Raw genomic sequence first — 18575 nt, 5'->3', positions numbered from 1 at the left:
CGGTCCAGAGCGGTCACTGCTGCACTGTGGGATAGCTCCCGGAGGCCAATACCGTCGATCAGCATCCACACTAACCCTAATCCGATATGTTAATACCGATACTAGCGTTACTCCTCTCGTTAGGGAGGAGTACAGAAACCGGTTTAAAGAGACATTAAAATCGATATATGGTGCCTCCTAGTGTGGACGGTTGTGGCGTTAAATCGGTTTTACGCTCCTAAAACCGGTTTAAACGCCTAGTGTAGACCAGGCTTAAGCCAGCCTGGGCAACCCCATTCAAAGGGAGTCATGACCCACTTGGGGTCCTGACCCAAGGTTTAAGAACCGCTGCTCTAATCTTACGCTATGCTTCCATCAGATATCATAAACTTTGGGGCTGATCCACTGAAATTGGTGGAAAGACATCAGTTAGAGTTGGATGAGGCTCTAACCAGGGTTTGGCTGTGTCAGTACTTGGTTGGTAGAATTAGGGAACAGCTAGGTGATGCACAAGAGGTATTATGATTCAGTATGTGACTTTTTTTTTCCCCTGAGTCGGTGCTGATATGATACTTGAAGGGTTAAAACAGCCTTTTTGAATAAAAAATGGGGCAAAACTAAGAACTTGACCAACTTCTGGTCATTTAAAATCCTATGATTCTCTTCTTGAGAACTGAAGTGGTAATTCCTGGCCAAATTCAGACTACTTATTACATTCTGTTTGAGATATGAATTTCACAGATGATTAAAAAGGCAAAATAATCTTCATCTCCAAATGTTCTACCAAGAGATTCTGCAGATGTTTCAGGACAACTTGGTTATTCTATATTTTTTTAAAAACAAAATAGTACATTTGTTCTAGAAGCCTTAATCACACTCCAGCATGATTGAGTGTCACGCATTAAAGAAAAGCTATTGTACTGAAAATATAGTCTGAATCAAGGTCACAGTGAATAACCTGAGAATGCAACAAACTGCAGTATAAAGAAAGAAAATTATCCCGATTATAAATAGAGGAATGCTATGTTGGCTAAATAAGACTTTTTGAAGTAGATTTCAGCTTGTTTGTGACGTTTTTCAATGATCTTAAACTATGAGCATAGATATTTTGAATATTTAAAAGGTGAGCTTATCTAGCTGTGTACACATATGTGGTAATATCTGTCTGTCTATCAGCTAGAGATACAACTGAGCTACAAAGTTTGGATCTACATCTAAATCGTCCCAAAGATTGGGGTGCTTGGAGGCAAGGTTTTGATTTGGATTAATTTCTACTTTGTATCAAATGTGATCAGCCTGAGGAGGGGCTATAACTGATTTAAAGTCACCACAGAATTGACTGTTCATAGAAATGCCCCTTTTTTGTCTCCTTCAAAAAATTCTGCTTTAATATTGTGAAGTAGGCTTTGTTTATCTTTCTGAACTGCACTGTGTGGCACATAATACTAAGGTTCTTTCTCACAGAGGATTTGCATGCTTCCATTCTCTAATTTTCTTTTGTTCATTTTATGTACTGTATGTACTGGAAAGGGTTAAGGATATGCATACAATTATCCTGTGGATCTCTGAGTTACTATAGTCATCAGCGTTGTTCTCATGTCCTCTACATTTCTTCGCACAAGAGCTGTTTGGCCTCTACACTCGTTTCTATAGTTCCATGAAGTAGATCTGCCCTTAATTCTGTAGATTCCTACTGGAACACTTTATCCAGGCCACCTTAGTTTTTTCTTTAGAAAAATCTAATAGAAAATCATAATCCTGTATTGCAGTACTGCCGAAAGGTTCCACTTAGGATTCATGGTTCCATTGTGCTAGTTTGAGGGGAATAATCTGAACGGATGCTTCTTGTATAGAAAGGAATTCTTTCTTGATTGTTTTAAAATACTTAACCAGTTTTCCAGTATGTTCCAGTTAAAAGGAAAGAGCAAGGTCTGAGATAACTAAAATAAATGCTAAATGTTCAGTACCTTCATAGTGTTATGAAAATGTATTTTAATGGGGTATGTTATTTGTGATTACATGAGAGACAAGGTCATTCTCAACTACCCAGATCAGTGTTTTTATAAAAAGTTCTCTAACCTGAAAAAATCTGTTCAAAAAAGTAAAGTGATAAACAAAAGGGAGGTTTTTTCCATTAGCTTCAAAGGACATTGGATCAGGCCCTAGCAGAGGTAAGAGAAGGGAAAGGGAAGGCTTGCATGGTGGGACATCTGACCGAAGCCACCGCTGTTTATCCATCGCTTTCATGAGTGCCAAATTTACAGATTTTTAGCAATTAAAATTAAAAACTCGGGTGGAAAGCAATTTACAGAGTACCTTCTTATGCTCCTAGTGCAACATGCAGTTGCATAGTTCATTTGGCCTAAATGTGAAGATTCATTAGATTCAGTTCTCCTATGCAGGTTAGTTCATTAGGCCCTTTATAAAGCAGAACTACTGAAGTGTTTCCAAATCCATAGGCTGTTGGTTAAGTATTTAAATTATAATATCATCCCCAAAATGAGATTGGGGATGTGATGAGTGTAATGAAAAATTTAGTTCTGGGTTTAAAAGTGCCCTTTTGATTAAAGAGCATAGTATGTTAAATTTGTCTGTGTTAAATAAAATGGGAAAGATTCGTCTTCCTAGCTGAACAATGAATATCTTACTAGTGTGCTTTGCCCTGCCAGGTGTGAATGCAAGGATAATTCCCTATGTCACATTTTTGTTTAAAATAAAATACTTCATTACCTTCCACCTGGTGAGCATAGAGTGGATAATATCCCTGACGGACATTGTAAATGGAAAGATTAGCATTCAGACAAGTACATGTCCAGAGATAAGAAATAATGGTAACCCTCCATACATTCAGCAGTTGATAGAGATCCATCCTTTGGAACATTGTAGGCTGATTGAACTAAACATGTGATTAAATAATATGTAAAGTGCCTATCATGCTAAGTAAGGTTTCTTAACATGAATATGTACATAATTTTACTCTTCGGAAGGAAGTAGTCTCCCTATTTTCCATATGAAAAATCCTGCTCTGAGCTTCAGTTTCTGGTTGTATTTTGTTTTAAGTGGAATGATGCTTGCAATTTTACAAAAAGTGGGCTTTAAGATCCTCAGATGAAGAATACTATATGGTGTGATTATTAGTTGTGAAAGCTCCCAACCTTAAATTTAGACCACAAATTACTCTACTTCTATAATAAATTGTCTTATCCTATATTTACCTCTGTTTTTTTTTAAAAATTATTTATTTATTTATGTGCTGCAGCCTTAATACAAATCCTTGCAGCTGCGGAGGCTGGGCGAGATGTGGTTTATTTTACCTTTGGAGATGCTGAGCTGATGAGAGATATTTACAATATGTACACCTTTCTCACTGAGAAGGGCCAAACTGTCGGTAAGTGTAAAACAATCTCTCTCCCCTGTGAAATACAAAGAGGAATAAATCCATCTTACAAGCTGAACAGTAAGAAATGTAAACACCAGGATCTTAAAAGTGCTGAATTTAAGTAAAGGAAACCTCAACATTATAGGTCTATGCGAGAAGCTATTCCTGAAAAAATGGTAGATAATAAACATGTGCCATCATAGAAGTTAGTTTATGGTAACTGAAGTCCTGCCAGAGCTCTAAATAGAATTTGAAATGCTTTTCTGTCTTTTAAAAAACAGTAAGACCCACATTTTTGTTCCTCTTACTGTTCTGGTATGGTATTATGAGCCCTATCCCAGAAGCCCTGATACAGCTAAGTAGCCAGATTTGAAGTCATTGGGACTCAATGGCAGTACACGAGAAGCTACATTCATTGCCCTGCTGATAGTAGTGTCTCTAACTTCTTTGTGGGAAACTGAACTCTAAATTTAGGTCTTTCCAAATCACTTCAAAAAATAATCCATTCGGTAACAGTTTTGTTGTTTAAATTTATAAAGTGTATATACATATAGTTACTGTGAAATTCACCACTCCTTGCTCAGAGCTCAGGTAATTTTGTGCAAGGAGTGGTGCAAGCAATGGATTTCGTGCAAGGAACTGAGAAGTTGAGGGGGCCCCAAACCCTTGTTTTCAACTAGCTCGCAAACCATAGGTTATGGCACAGTCCCTCTTGGTCTGCACTTCCAGCCTACATACTGAAATAAGAGCCGCTGCCCCTTCACTTCCCCGAAACCAGAGGTCTCAAACTCAAATGGCCATGAGGGCCACATGAGGGCTAGTTCATTTGCCTGAGGGCAGCATCACTGACACACACCCCCTCGCTGCCCCTGGCCCTGCCCCCACTCCACTCCTTCCATGAGGCCCCGCCTCTTCCCACCCCTTCCCTGCCCCCATTCCAACCCCTTTCCTAAAGTCCCCACCCCAACTGTACCCCCTCCCTGCCCCCAGAGGGTGCATGAGGGGTGTGGCGGGGGCTCAGGGCAGGGAGTTTAGGTGCAGGAGGGGTATGGGATGCGGCAGGGGGCTCAGGGCAGGGAATTGGGGTGCAGAAGGGGTGTTGGATGCAGCAGGGGGCTCAGGGCAGGGGGTTGGGATGCAGGCAGGGGGCTCAGGGCAGGGAGTTGGGGGGCGGGGTGCAGGAGGGCTTTGGGCTCCAGGGTGGCAGCGGCGCACACCGGGGCCAGGGCAGGCTGCCGGCCCCGGCCCCGCTCCAGGAAGTAGCTGGAACCATGTCCCTGCGGCCCCTGGGGGAGGGGGGGACGCAGGGCTTCGCATGCTGCTTGCCGCGCCTCCAGGTACCTCCCCCGCAGCTCTCACTGGCCGCGGTTCCCTGTTCCCGGCTAATGGGAGCTGTGGGGGGGAGGGGGGGCGGCGGTGCCTGGAAGCCAGGGGAACACACGGACGGAGCCCTCTGCTTCCCTCCACCCCCGCCGCAGGGACGTGATGCCAGCTGCTTCAGGGAGCGGCACAGGGCCTGAGGGGGGCAATCCTGCAGCTGTAGTTTGCCCACCCCTCGCCTGGAAGTAGGCCAGGGGGGCGGGTGCAGGCCGCAGGAAATAGCCCTGCGGGCCACGTGTTTGAGACCCCTGCCCTAAACAATGTTCCTTGCCATTGAAATCCATGTAAATGCAGCTCCTCTGGCCTGTACCCAGTACACAGGTGTTGGGTGTGAATATAGACATACTTATAGTATGAGGCCGTAATTTTAGCAATGTGCATTGGTTTTATTTCTTTTCATTTTCAAGGGGATGTTTACAGGCTGTTGCTCAGATATTATAATGAAGAATGCAGAAGCTGTTCTACTCCAGGACCAGATGTGAAGCTTTACCCTTTCATATATAATACCCTTGAATCCTATTCAGATTCCACCGATGAAGATGAGAAAGGATTGTGCTTTGATGACTAAAATAAAAATGTATGAGGATTTTTTTTCCTCTCTGTCTAATATATTGTTTGAATTGCTGGGTGTAAAATATGGACCGGCTTAACTTAATATCAATGTATATAATACTGCATTTGTAATCCTATAAACTCTCCTAACCTAAAACCAAACTTTGAGGTGAGATTTTCTGTTTATACAATGTAAACCCCATTCATCCACATATATAAAGGGTTGTTTTGTAAATCCTATTTGCATGTCGTCTTGTTCATTGGCAGATTTTGGTCTGTTTACCCTTTGGAACCAACAAATACCAGTTTATGTGAAAACTCTCTTTAAGAAAACCTATTAAAATATACCAATTTCCAACATAAAGTGATTACTAGTAAACCCACAGCCATGTAACTCATGGGCGTGATGTTAGGAAAGCCTGTAATTATCCATTTTATTGGAAATTCTAACAGTTCCAGTCCATCCCTGAAACTGCCATGGTACTTTTTGCCTTTAATTTTCACTTCTTAATTTCTGCAGCTTTAAAAACTTCACAATTTTAAATGTTTTAAATAAAAAGTAAAAGTTTAAAAACTGCAAGGATTATGGGGAAGCAAAAATTAAAGCAGCACCCACAACTACTCTTCTGGTATTGGCACTCAAGGAGAGCAGAATAACAGGAAGTTAGACTGGGAAGGGAAAAGAGGGGCTGAGTTATAAGGAAAAAAGAGAAACAACATTAAAACTAGAGGAAGCAGAGAGAACAATTTCAGATCATTTACTTACATTCTTAAAAATCTATAGTAGAACCCAAGTATTATATAAAACAGTGAACAAGTTCTTAAACATGATGATGTATCTAAAATTACTCAAGTTTTGCTGCAGTAATTTGTAATATTGCTGGAATTCAGCTATTTGATAGATTTACAACAGCATCTCAATGATCCCCTACCTAGAATATATACAGATATATAAACATAGGTGTGTCTAAATATGCACACAATAGAAATGAAACAAGGATATGATAATTACTTAGGCATCAGTGGGCAAATCTTTCCATCCTACCAAAAATAAATAAATAAAAACAGCAACTATTGGGGGGGCGGGGGCGCGCGCCTTTTGAAATATGGAAGAGATAACAGAGTGGAGGTATGTTGTAAGAAGTAGTGTAGAAACTGTGCTATTACCATCTTCATGAGTCCAAAATGAATACTGCTGCTGTACATTAAAGAAATGTACAAATGAGTTTCAAGGCTTTAGGAACATAACTGTAGCATAACATCCCAGGAATGTATACTGGCCAAACTCTATTGATTTCAGTGGAAGTTTTGCCTCTGGTAAGCAGTCTGCAATTTAGTCCCAAGTTGGAAAGTATGGCCTTCTTTCCATTAGGCTTTTTTTGTCCAATCTCATTATTGTAGCTGCTGCTACCAATTAAGCTCCACAGGTGGTAGTAATACTGAAAGCTGTAGAGTAGATAAAGCACTGTTGGCCACCAACATTTTCAGCATGATGTCTGGTAGATCTCCTCTGAGTGGGCTTAGACAACATGGTGCTTAAATACTGGTGCGCATTCAGAGTCCAGCCTACATTAAAGCTCCTGCTGCTGCTCATACTGTTGGAGCTGAACTAGTGGGGAATTTGGGACTTGAAAAAAGATTAGTGCAGAGGCTCTGTAAAAACATCTTCACAGTTATGCTAATGGTTCAATGAGGAAACATCAGCATTCCTTGTAATTTAATACATTATGGCACAGGTGATTTAACCCTGCAGTTCCCAACTGTTGTACTTTCTGTCCATCCAAATCCATTGAAGAGCAAATTGAAAAAGAAATCTTGATAAAGAGACTTGGAATAGCATTTCAGCACCTTTATTTTGTTTATACCTGTGGCTTTAGAGCTAAAGGAAATGTCTCTCTTCCGGGAATTGCTCAGATGCTGACTATAAAATGTTAATGCTCATAGTGAACTCTTATTCCATGCATTTTGTTCTAAGGATCACGTTTTGGGATTTGACTTCAGATGCATTGCTGATAATAAAGACAGCCTGATCATACCTGTGTACAGAAAATTGAAGCTAAATGTCAAATCATGTTCACATTACTACTTACAGCAAAGGTAAACAGGATTTGGCCTAAACAACTGAAAGAAAATATAGCAGCAAGTTCTGTAGTTGGGCATAACTTCCCACTTTTTAAAATAAATAAGTCTTAATGAAAACAAGCATTGTGTTCATCTTGGGGGGAGGAGGGGGGAATCAGTTTTGTAGATCAAACGCTACCAAATGAATGTCTTGTCATTACAAGAAAGTCTACTTCAGCCATGAAAATGGAGAATATTTGTAACTATAGGATGGTTTTCTCAAGTTCATTTTCTGACTGTGTATTCAATTCAGAGAATAAGATGTTTCCAGGACAATCCATGTGATCACATCTATGATGATTTTTTTTCCTTAAAAGCCTGGAGAATTAAGTAATTGTGGAGCAGAGAGAGCAAACCTATTCAAGCTCAGTTCTTTAATGTATGTTCCTCCATATTTTTTTTAAATATAGTTAATAAACTATTGTCTGCTTTTTCACATGTCCATACAGAATTCATTTAATTTATATATAGTCATCTGAAAAATTTGAAGTAATATCTCCTGTATCCTTACGTACTTGGTCTTTGAAGGGGAATACTGTGAGGGCACTTGCAATGTAATGTTGAGTGCAGCATAAAGATTATATTTACTTGTACCGATTTGAAGTAACATAGCACACGGTTAAGAAGTTATTAAGAGCATTATATTCCCAGGATCTTTCTAATCTGAGAGAAAACTAAACTGTCCAGGATGTTCCATCAAAGCCAAAAGGATAATTTTAGGTCAGTGTAATATTCACTCTACATCTTAATTTCTTTCCTTCCCAATCAGTATTGTCCATACTTTCTGGAGCAAGCTATCTAGTCAGAGGCCCTTCTGGTGCTGAATTCAAAATATTGAGAAATGGAGAGTGCTGATGGACTAATGTTGCAGTCAGGGAAGCTAGAATTGTTCTCTTCTAGAAACCTGTTTGTGGAATGCTCTATTCTCTTCATTCTTATAAGGTGTTTGCTACATGTTTTCAAATAAACAGAAGTATTAAACTTCCTACCCCAACAATTGTTTTATACTGTGTTTTAGCTGCAAAACAGAATGATCAGTATGTAACAACGGTGGGCAGTCTATTAGATTGGAGTGTGGTTGTATAATCCGGTTAGGGGGACGGAGTGCCTCTGTTCACTTTACAGCTCTTACACCTAAATTCCTCAGTCAGGAGGTGCTTTTATCCAGTCATGTGTACCAATAGCTGAATATATTAATTTACAGATTGCTGAAATATTCTTGACACATTCTTAAACTTGCAGTTGATGCATCATATTTTGATTTTTCTGGATGCTAATGTTTACATGATTTTTGTAGGAATAAAATATTAAAAAAAAATCTGATGATCAGAACTTTGTCCTCTTCATTATTTATGATCTTGATGTATCATGTTAGGTAAATCTGAGATGGATTGAGGTTTCCAGTATGTTTACATTGTATAATATTGGCTATGTAGAACTATTTACCAGGTAGTGTAACATACTTAAATTAAATTGTAGCAAAGAGTAGTCCAGCTAAACCTTCTTTGCCTGTTGTGTACTGTTGCTAAGCAGTGTTGAACAATTGCTGCATTTTTTAAAAAGATGATTACTATACATTTCAAGGATGAGCTAAGTGATTTTGTATAGGCGTCTAACTGAATAAATAGTGTGTGTTAGTGTGCAAGTGCACATACAGTTGGCTATTAAATTCTTTAATTTCTATTGGCAAGCAATTAACAGTATTATGGTATTCACAACATTGCTTTAAAACGAGTGTAGGAAATACTACAGTAGCATTAATTTAAAAAAACTGAAAAATGTAAATAGCAAATGCTGTGTGTCCTATGTTTGCCCAATGAATTTGTAAAAGCACTTTGAGATTCCCACTAGATGAAAGCTGTGAGAACTATATGATTATTGTAAAGTCATCTTTTAAATGAATTTTAAAATCAATTTTCTTCAGTAGAGAAGTATATATAGTCTCATCAAGGCTCAGTGTTTGATATAAAATGGCTTAGACTCTAATCTAGCAGGCAACAACCATCCCTGCAGATCTTGTCTATCTAGAACTTGTTTTAAGATCTGCATCAATCAAGCCCAAATGTATTACTATTACATGTAGCTGTTCATCTGTGTCTTACCCCAATGAATCAGTCTGGAATGAGGTCCAGTACATATAGGGAGGTTATTTCCTTATAGATGTAGCAATGGAATCTTAGTTTTTATTCCTTGCTTTTAAGAAGTGCTATGGGCAGAAATAGGAATGTGATTCCAAATTAAAGCAGGAAGTAGCCAGCAAATCACAGCATCTGAAAAAGTGTTTGCTTATGTAGGTGATGAGGGACCAAAGATTAAGCTTGCTGAAAGTGAATGACAATTTGCCTTTTAATTGAATGGTAAAATATTTTGCCGTAGCTTGTCTTCAGCCTGTCACATATGAACTTGGATTCCTATTTTGCATGTGTAAATATTCATGCAGAGTTGATCTTTTAAAACCAGATAACATCAAAGGCAGGTTGAAGTGGCTGCCCCTCAGTGCAGCTCCTACATAGTCAGGATGCTATCAGTGGTTGCTCCTCTCTAGAATTGCCCCCTACTTCCTTGTTTATTTATGACCTTTTAAAAAAAGTAAATGCCATAGCCGGCAGCCATGTGTATCAAATGTAACTCAAAGAAATTCACCCTTTCATTCATCATACTTTTATTAAAGGAAACATCTGCTGTCTCCGATGGTAGCACTATTTGCATGATGACACAGCTAACCTGCAGTGCAGTGGCAAACACTAACATGGAAAATCCACTGGTAGCTGAAAACTTTTGTATTTTTCTTTGGATGCACTGCTATTTTTAAAAAGAGCCTATTCATAACCATGCAGGATGCCCAATTGAGAGCCCTCCACCTTCTCTCACCAGTTACCACTTGTATCAATTCCCCCATACTGTGGTCTCAGTTTATCATTCTTGTTTTCTTTGGACACTTATTTTTTCTGCAGATGGCCACTAAAGCATATTATTGCTTGTGAATGTCAAATATCATTTACTCCAGCTTTCTAACTGCAGCATACATGGGGAGATCACCTGGAGCTGATTGGGGTTGGCCATCCAACTAAAAAGCAGAATGGATTACTAGATTGATAGCTGCTGCAGCCCCATGGGCCTTAGACAGTCCATGACTAGCTGGGAGAAATATGCTGTAAATTCAGAAGGGCATGTACGAATGAGAGAAGGAACTCTTCCACTCTGCTCCTGCAACATCTTAAGACCTAAAGTAGCCACCACGCCCTGGCACAGAGTGGTGTAATGCTATGGTACCCTGGGGCAGCAGCTGTGGGAAGTAAGGTCAGCTAATTCTTAATAGAAATTAAGATTCAGAGAAAGGAATTTATGTAAATAACACTGGGGACTAACCTGAGTTGCAGAGCTGCTTTCCTAGATTTAGTCAGGTTTTGACTCTTGCTTGAATGCAAGCCTCCAGTTTCCCAGTCAATGTATCTGTCGTTATTCATAGGAACCTCAGGCAAACAGATTTCACAACGTTTACGCTCCAAGTGTTTTTCCATTTCACAGAGCTTTGCTTAGGCTTTGGAATGGAGTTCTGCAGATGTTGGGATACCAACAAGCTGCAATAAACACTTTCATGTTTACCATCTTAATGTTTTTATCACCCCAAAACAAGCAAGCTCTAATACTTGCTATGAATATCTCTACTAAAATGTTTCAAAAATGTTTATTACAGCATTTTCCACCTGATACTATCTGGCATGTTTTTACATGGTCTTGTTTTGTGATTAAAGGTATTTCATACTCTTTTATCATTGATTAAGTGAGTGTGACCTGGAAGCTATGTAGGAGGTGTCTCATTGATAACTCCATTACAGTAAGACATCAGTTCCTGGTTAACTCAGCTGTCAGCTGGAGATACAAAACTATGTGGTTCTGATAAGTGACACTTGGTACACATTTAAAGGAAGCCACAGTATATTCTAAGCATACTTGATATGGTATTGTGACAGGTCCTTGGACACACAATGATCATTAACATCTGTGGCTGCTTGCTGTCAGTGGGGATAAATCTATTCCAAAAGCTAAACAAGAATTGCCACAAGTGGTTAGCAGTACTAGGTATATGGTCTACAGCTGATCAGTTGTAATTCCATCTAGTAGAGGGCAGTGGTTCCTATATACAATAACCATTTCATTGTAGTATCTTTTGCTGACCTGAATTTACTACCTGGCTCTCTTTAAAGTTGTCTATAATCTCTAAATCTTACTATGCGTTTTAGAAATCCCACCTGTCCTACCTACCAAAGGATTTAATTTCAAAAACAGTTTATGAAAAAAGAATGATGAAGCTGGTCTAATCTACAAAACTCCTGCCCCAGTATTGTCCCTACCATGGATGGAACAAATGAAAGGGAAAACTGGACTGTAAAATAGGAGATTTGTTATCTAGTGATTTGTCTCCTTTCAGGCTCACCATTCCAACAATTGAGTTTTTAGAGCAGTGGAACCACAAGGGAGGGCTCCCATAACTACGCACAAAGATAGAAAAGAAGAGCCTGAATGACAAAGGTGACTGAGGCACTACAGTGTGTGGCACCCTTCTACCACAGGTGGCATCTTCTGAAGCCTGTACACTTCACCTGTAGTGCTTGGAGAACATGTGTAGATGTCCACATAGCCACTTTGTTGATTTATTTGTATTATCAATGGTGAATTTCTCTATCTTGTTCTCAGTTTGCTTCCCAGCAGGAGGCCCTGTCTAATGAACTAAAAACGCTACTACTGAAGAGATGCCATCTACTGTTTGCAACTTTTTAGCATTGTGCCACTTACTATACAGAGAAGGATCACCAAAATGGCATCCTGCACTGACAGACAAAAATGCCCCCTTCATTGGCTGGAGACCGTGAAATAGAGATAGGTAACATAATTGTCAAAAAGTGCTCATTTCCCAAGAGTCAGCACACAGCAGCATCTGAGATACTGCCATTTTCCACTATATTTAAAATAGACAAACGGGGGGTGGGAATCATTAGCTCGGCACTGCCGTTCTAAAGACTTTTTAGTAGGTAGGGTGTTATAGCTAATCACTTTCTCTTAATATTTCCTTAAAGTGTTATCTTTTTTATGTCTTGCCTGAATGTAGCAGGGAAAATTTTATCCAAGGGTATGTCTACACAACAGCTTGGGGGTGTAATTCCCAGCTTGGGTAGACATATATGCAGTAGCTCTCCTGAAACTAGCATGCTAAAAAGAGCAGTGTGCTCACAGCAGCACAGACAGTGGCTCAGGCTAAGTGCTTAGGTAAATACCCAAAGAGCTGGGCAGGATTATACTCAGGCTGAGCTGCTGTTTGTGTTGCTGTGGCCGGATTGCCTGTTTTAGCACAGTAGCCTGAGCAGAGTTAAGGTGCGTATGTCTACTGGAGCTGGGAATTACACTTCCAAGCGAAGGTGTGGACATACCCTAAAAGTCTGATACTTGCTATCCATTAACCTTTGAGGCCACCAGGAATTCTAATTCACTCAAGGAACAACTGTTTTACATCAGAATTAGGGGTGAGAAATTGAAACCACCTCCAAATCAAGGTTGTGTCCTTGTATAGGAGAAGGAGCATCTGGCCATCCAGCCACAGTTGTCCACACAGAATCGTTATCTCCAAGACAGGGCCATACCAAGGAAGCAGAAAAGAGAAAGCTTGAATCTTCTCCATAGGTTCCACATACATCCTCACCTTTCTTTTCCACTCCTTTCCTGGGCCTGGAAAATTTAGATTTCTTGTCTTTTTTTTAAAGTTTGTCAAATTATTAGTAATACAATAAAAAGGTTTTCATGTGTTGCTGTAATGAAGTGAGTATAGAGTTATGAACCAGAGTGACACCATCAATATGTCTAGATTTTAGCATGGGAATATACAGTAGCTGTATTCTCTGTATGTGTGTTTAGATTTCTCTCATCTGTCTTCCATCTTTTGGTTTATTTCCAGAGCACCCTCTCCTTTATTAGCTAACATTCAGGTCTTTCAGAATTAAGTTGATGTGTTGCTGGTCTGTCTCCACTCCAGGAAGGATTAAATGCGAAGCCCAAAGTCTATTCAGACCTTTCTTTCAAGGCACAGTTTATTCTTCAAACACAAAACTCAAAAAAGTAACACAAACAAAGGTATTTCCCTGACTAAAATCAGCAGCACGGGCTTAAAGGCCTTTCCTCCTACATCTTGCCCCACTGCTCCACAGTCTGCCTATCACAGGATGCTTCCCACAGCTCCCCCTTTAACTGAGTTCTTTCAGCTCTTTATAGAAATCACCCAATCCCTTCCCGGATGGGTTTTATAATCCCCTCTAGAAGGCCCAAATACCTGTTCTTAAAGGGAGTCTGTCTCTGAATGGGACGATTGGGCTCCTGGCCCTTAAAGGGGCAGACCACCCTGTTAGTGGGGATACACTTTAGACAAGCTTTTTTTGCATTGTTGTCCATTTGCTAAGCTATCCCTTCTGCACAAAGTGGTCTTAATGTCAAAGAACAATACAGCAAAGTTTATATCCAACATATAGTGGCCTCTTTTGTAGGCCTCTTGAAGTGTTTGTATGAGCACTCTTGAGATTAACAGGCATATTTCTACTCTACCGTGGCATTATCAGTTCTTGAATCAAAATGGCTCAGTTTACAGTTAAAAAATATGGCCTTTTTCTCATTGTTACATCTACAAACACAAACCTGAGCTCTGGCCTGGAGATGCTCATTTTAGGACCCATGGGGGCAGTTAGTAGTTGCAAGCCATCTTAATGCTTCCCTACTCCTGAAACTACTGGGGGAGGGTTTGGCCCCCACCACAAGTGAGAGGAGTCTCTGTGCCAACTATGTCTACTTTAATCCACACCTAGGATTCCTCCATGGTGCCCTTATTAGGGCTGCTTTGTTTGCTTGGCCTTACTTGAGTGGCACAGGCTGTTACTGAAACAGAGTTCTTTTACCCTGAATGTTTTCACCTGTAATAAACATTCCTCAGGCTGAATTAGGCCCTTGGGCTGTGGCTACACTTAGCACTTCAAAGCGCTGCCGCGGCAGCGCTTTGAAGCGCTAACTGTAGTCAAAGCGCCAGCGCTGGGAGAGAGCTCTCCCAGCGCTGTCCGTACTCTACCTCCTGTGGGGAATAACGGACAGCGCTGGGAGCCGCGCTCCCAGCGCTGGGGCTTTGACCACACTGGCGCTTTGCAGCGCCGCAATTTGCAGCGCTGGAGAGGGTGTGTTTTCACACCCTGCTGCAGCGCTGCAAATTTGTAAGTGTAGCCAAGCCCTTAGTGACATCTGTCTCACTCTCACTGTCTTTAATAGCTTTGCAGAGGCGTAAGAAAACAATTCTACTGATATACTAACTAGATGAGAAATCAGATTGTTCCCTCTTACCTGTATTGGCTCTGTAGGGCTAGTAAGAGTAAAAAGCAGCATAAACTTTTTTTTTCCTCTGGAGTCAGCTGGCCAGATTCTAATCTGTTGAGTAAAATTGTGTTATTTTCACATAGTTTCTTTTCAGGTTAAAACTGCACTTTGAACCAGAAATACAATAAATTTATTTGAATCATCAGGACATCCTGGCACACCAGATACAAATACAAATTCACTATAAATCCCAGTTTGACCAATTCTAATTCTGCTAATACTCAAGTATCAGAGGGGTAGCCGTGTTAGTCTGGATCTGTAAAAGCAGCAAAGAGTCCTGTGGCACCTTATAGACTAACAGACGTATTGGAGCATGAGCTTTCGTGGGTGAATACATGCATGCATCCAACGAAGTGGGTATTCACCCACGAAAGCTCATGCTCCAATACGTCTGTTAGTCTATAAGGTGCCACAGGACTCTTTGCTGCTTCTGCTAATACTGTTCAGGGAAAGATTTGAGACTTACATTTCCAAAATTAAATGGTGAGAAAACTGCTTTGGAAGGCTGCATTCTGTATTTAAATGACACAATTTTCCTTATTGTACCGGGTACTAGGAATTGATTGAGTTTAAACCAAAATGTCATTGAAATAAATTAGGGTAATTGTATATGTTTCACATTTTTTCTAAAAAAAAAAAAAAAAAAAAAAAAAAAAGGCCCTGAACAAATTGTATTTTCAAATCCCGTGCTAACTCTATCTTAGAAATGCCTACATTGTAAGTAATTATCCTGTTGAAGTTTTAAGTCATTATTTCCACAGTTGCCTGAGGAACTTTACAGAGGAACAGTATTAATAAGATGCCAGGAGTAAAAGTTTCTTAACTTCATCTCTGTCATGAAACAGAAGTTGTATAAACAAAATGGCATTTTCATTCATAATTACTTGACCTTCTGCAGATCCGGGTCAAGAATGAGGGAGAGTTTGATTTTATGTTCAACTTAAATGGAAAACTTTAAATTCAAGGTGGAAAGGCAAAAATCCAACATCCACTGTGAATCGAGCATGCCAAACTCTGTAATCAAAAAGGGTATCTACTTATAGTTTTCTCACTGAGCAGGTCTCAGCAGAGAAGTCTTCAAAGCTTACAATGGAAATTTCTCATGGAAATGTCAGATTGCAACTTATTTTAATGAGAGGGAAGGAAGTGTGGTCCAGAGGTTAGAGACGGGGACAGGGAATAAATATTTTGCATTCTTTTCCTGTACATTTCTGATTCTAACTTACAATGCTACTTTGGGCATTTTGTATTTAATCTTTCTGTATCTGTTTCTCTATGTATAAAATTGGGTTAATCACACTTATCTGCTGCCAATAAAGTGTTTAGAGCTGAGGCTTTATTCATGAATGTTTACATACTTTGCAGTTTTAAAGAAAAGCATTACTATTATTTATTAGTAAATGGAGTGAATCCTCATGCTTGGGTGAGAAGAGTGCTACAGCCACTCATTTTCCCTCCTCGCTGCCTTCTTAGTTGGGATGTCCAATGTCCAATGTAGGGCAGCATCTCTTTCTCCCCCTCAATTGTGTTGAAAATGGGTTTCTCTAACAAGGAAATTGGAAAGACTCTCAACTCTGCTAGTTCAGAAGAACAAACAGACTGGGCTGGTCTCTTCCACGTAGCTGGCAAGTTGTGAAACAAAACTGAAGTGCAAGGAGGTGCTGTGAATTTGGGGGTTCTCTCTCTATTCTTTGCAATATCCTGCTGGGAGTTTGAAAAAAAAATCTCTAACGAAGGGTTCTTTTGAGATTTTGTAAACACTGTATTTTGCTGTGTTTCTACTGTGGTCAACTTTACAGGCTTATGTTTTTCCTCCAATTTCACAAGGTTGCTACTTTGTCCATGTGACAGTCTGTACCCTCATGTTCATCCTTTTTTACAAAAGGTATGATAAATCTTGTACAAAGTATGCCTTGTGAGATATCGTGTGAAAACTCGTAATTTTCTGATCATTATTGTCATTGCAAAATGTGTACCAACCTATGTAAAGTTATGAAATTCTACTGTTAAGGCATGTTCCACATCTGGGGAAACAGTTTCAGACCAGTTCCCCAGAGACAAAAGGCTAGCTAATACCTCAGCCAGGTGTCAACATCATAAAGTAAATTATCAGCTAGTTAAGTGGTGATTCTTTGGCAGGAAGAAAGATGTGAGCAAAAAAAATTTACATCTTGACAAAGGAACAGACTTGATGTTGCCTGAACCCCAGCTTGAGATGGTTCTCAAAGATGAGGAAAAGATATAAAAATAAGGAATAGAGGCCCCCTAGCACTTCTCTTCCCTCATCTCTACTCATGGCATCAACAACGTTGGAAAGACAAAGGAAGCATCACTGAACAGGAGTTGTCCTGACTGAAGGAATCCTGCCAAACTGCTGTGAACATATGGTGAGAGAAATCCTTTTGGTTTAAGTTCACATAGCCCTGGTCTATACTATGAGTTTAGATCAAATTTAGCAGCGTTAGATCGATTTAACCCTGCACCCGTCCACATGACAAAGCCATTTTTGTCAACTTAAAGGGCTCTTAAAATCAATTTCTGTACTCCTCCCCGACAAGGGGATTAGCAATGAAATCGACCTTGCTAGGTCAAATTTGGGGTAGTGTGGACGCAATTCGATGGTATTGGCCTCCGGGAGCTATCCCAGAGTTCTCCATTGTGACTGCTCTGGACATCACTCACAACTCAGATGCACTGGCCAGGTAGACAGGAAAAGTCCCGCAAACTTTTGAATTTCATTTCCTGTTTGGCCAGCGTGGTGAGCTGATAAGCACAGGTGACTATGCAGAGCTCATCAGCACAGGTAACCAGCCAGAATCGCAAAAGAGCTCCAGCATGGACCGAAGAGGAGGTACTGGATCTGATAGCTGTATAGGGAGAGGAATCCATGCTAGTTGAACTCCATTCCAAAATACGAAATGCCAAAACATTTGAAAAAGTCTCCAAGGGCACAATGGAGAGAGGCCACAATAGGGACTCACCACAGTGCCGCGTGAAAGTTAAGGAGCTCAGACAAGCCTACCAAAGAAGCAAACGGAAGGTCCGGGGCAGGGCCACAGACATGCCACTTCTACACTGAGCTGCATGCAATTCTAGGGGGTGCCTCTACAACTACCCCACCCCTGTGCGTGGACTCCACCAATGGATTCTCACCCAACAGGGATGCAGATTTTGGGGACAAGGAAGATAGCGCACAGCAAGCAAGCGGAGAAACTGTTTTCCCCGACAGCCAGGAACTGTTTATCACCCTGAAGCCAGTACTCTCCCAACCCACCCAAGGCGTGCTCCCGGACCTTGAAGGTGGAGAAGGGACCTCTGGTGAGTGTACCTTTGTAAATATAATACATGGTTTAAAAGCAAGGTGTTTAATGATTAATTTGCCCTGAAGACTTGGGATGCATTCGCGGCCAGTACAGCTGCTGGAAAAGTCCATTAATGTGTATGGGGATGGAGCAGAAATTCTCCAGGGACATCTTAATGAAGCTCTCATGTACTCCAAAGCCTTTGTAAAAGGTTTCTGGGGAGGGCGGCCTTATTCCGTTCTCCATGATAGGACACTTTACCACGCCAGGCCAGTAGCACGTAGTCTGGAATCACTGCATAACAAATCATGGCAGCGTATGGTCCCGGTGTTTGCTGGCATTCAAGCAACATCCGTTCTTTATCTCTCTGTGTTACCCTCAGGAGATTGATATCATTCATGATCACCTGGTTGAAATAGGGGAATTTCATTAAGGGGACATTCAGAGGTGGGTGTTCC

At 40.5% G+C, this 18575-nt stretch overlaps 1 protein-coding gene across 8 annotated transcripts in view; it reads left to right on the top strand.

Moving 5' to 3' along the window:
* The window catches only part of PARG (poly(ADP-ribose) glycohydrolase), a 165181-nt gene extending 157334 nt beyond the window's left edge, over positions 1-7847 (top strand). For all 8 annotated transcript variants that reach the window (XM_045024994.1, XM_045024995.1, XM_045024989.1 and 5 more), the window contains exons 17-18: positions 3239-3367; positions 5146-7847. In XM_045024994.1, the coding sequence (XP_044880929.1) occupies positions 3239-3367; positions 5146-5306 (290 nt within the window). In that variant the 3' untranslated portion in view covers positions 5307-7847. The remainder of the gene's footprint in view (positions 1-3238; positions 3368-5145) is intronic.
* Positions 7848-18575: the final 10728 nt, after the last annotated feature.

The sequence above is a fragment of the Mauremys mutica genome, chromosome 7 (assembly GCF_020497125.1).
Source record: "Mauremys mutica isolate MM-2020 ecotype Southern chromosome 7, ASM2049712v1, whole genome shotgun sequence".
Taxonomy (NCBI): Eukaryota; Metazoa; Chordata; order Testudines; family Geoemydidae; genus Mauremys; species Mauremys mutica.
Note: the sequence above shows the minus strand (reverse complement) of the source record. Positions and strands in the feature narration are given on the sequence as shown.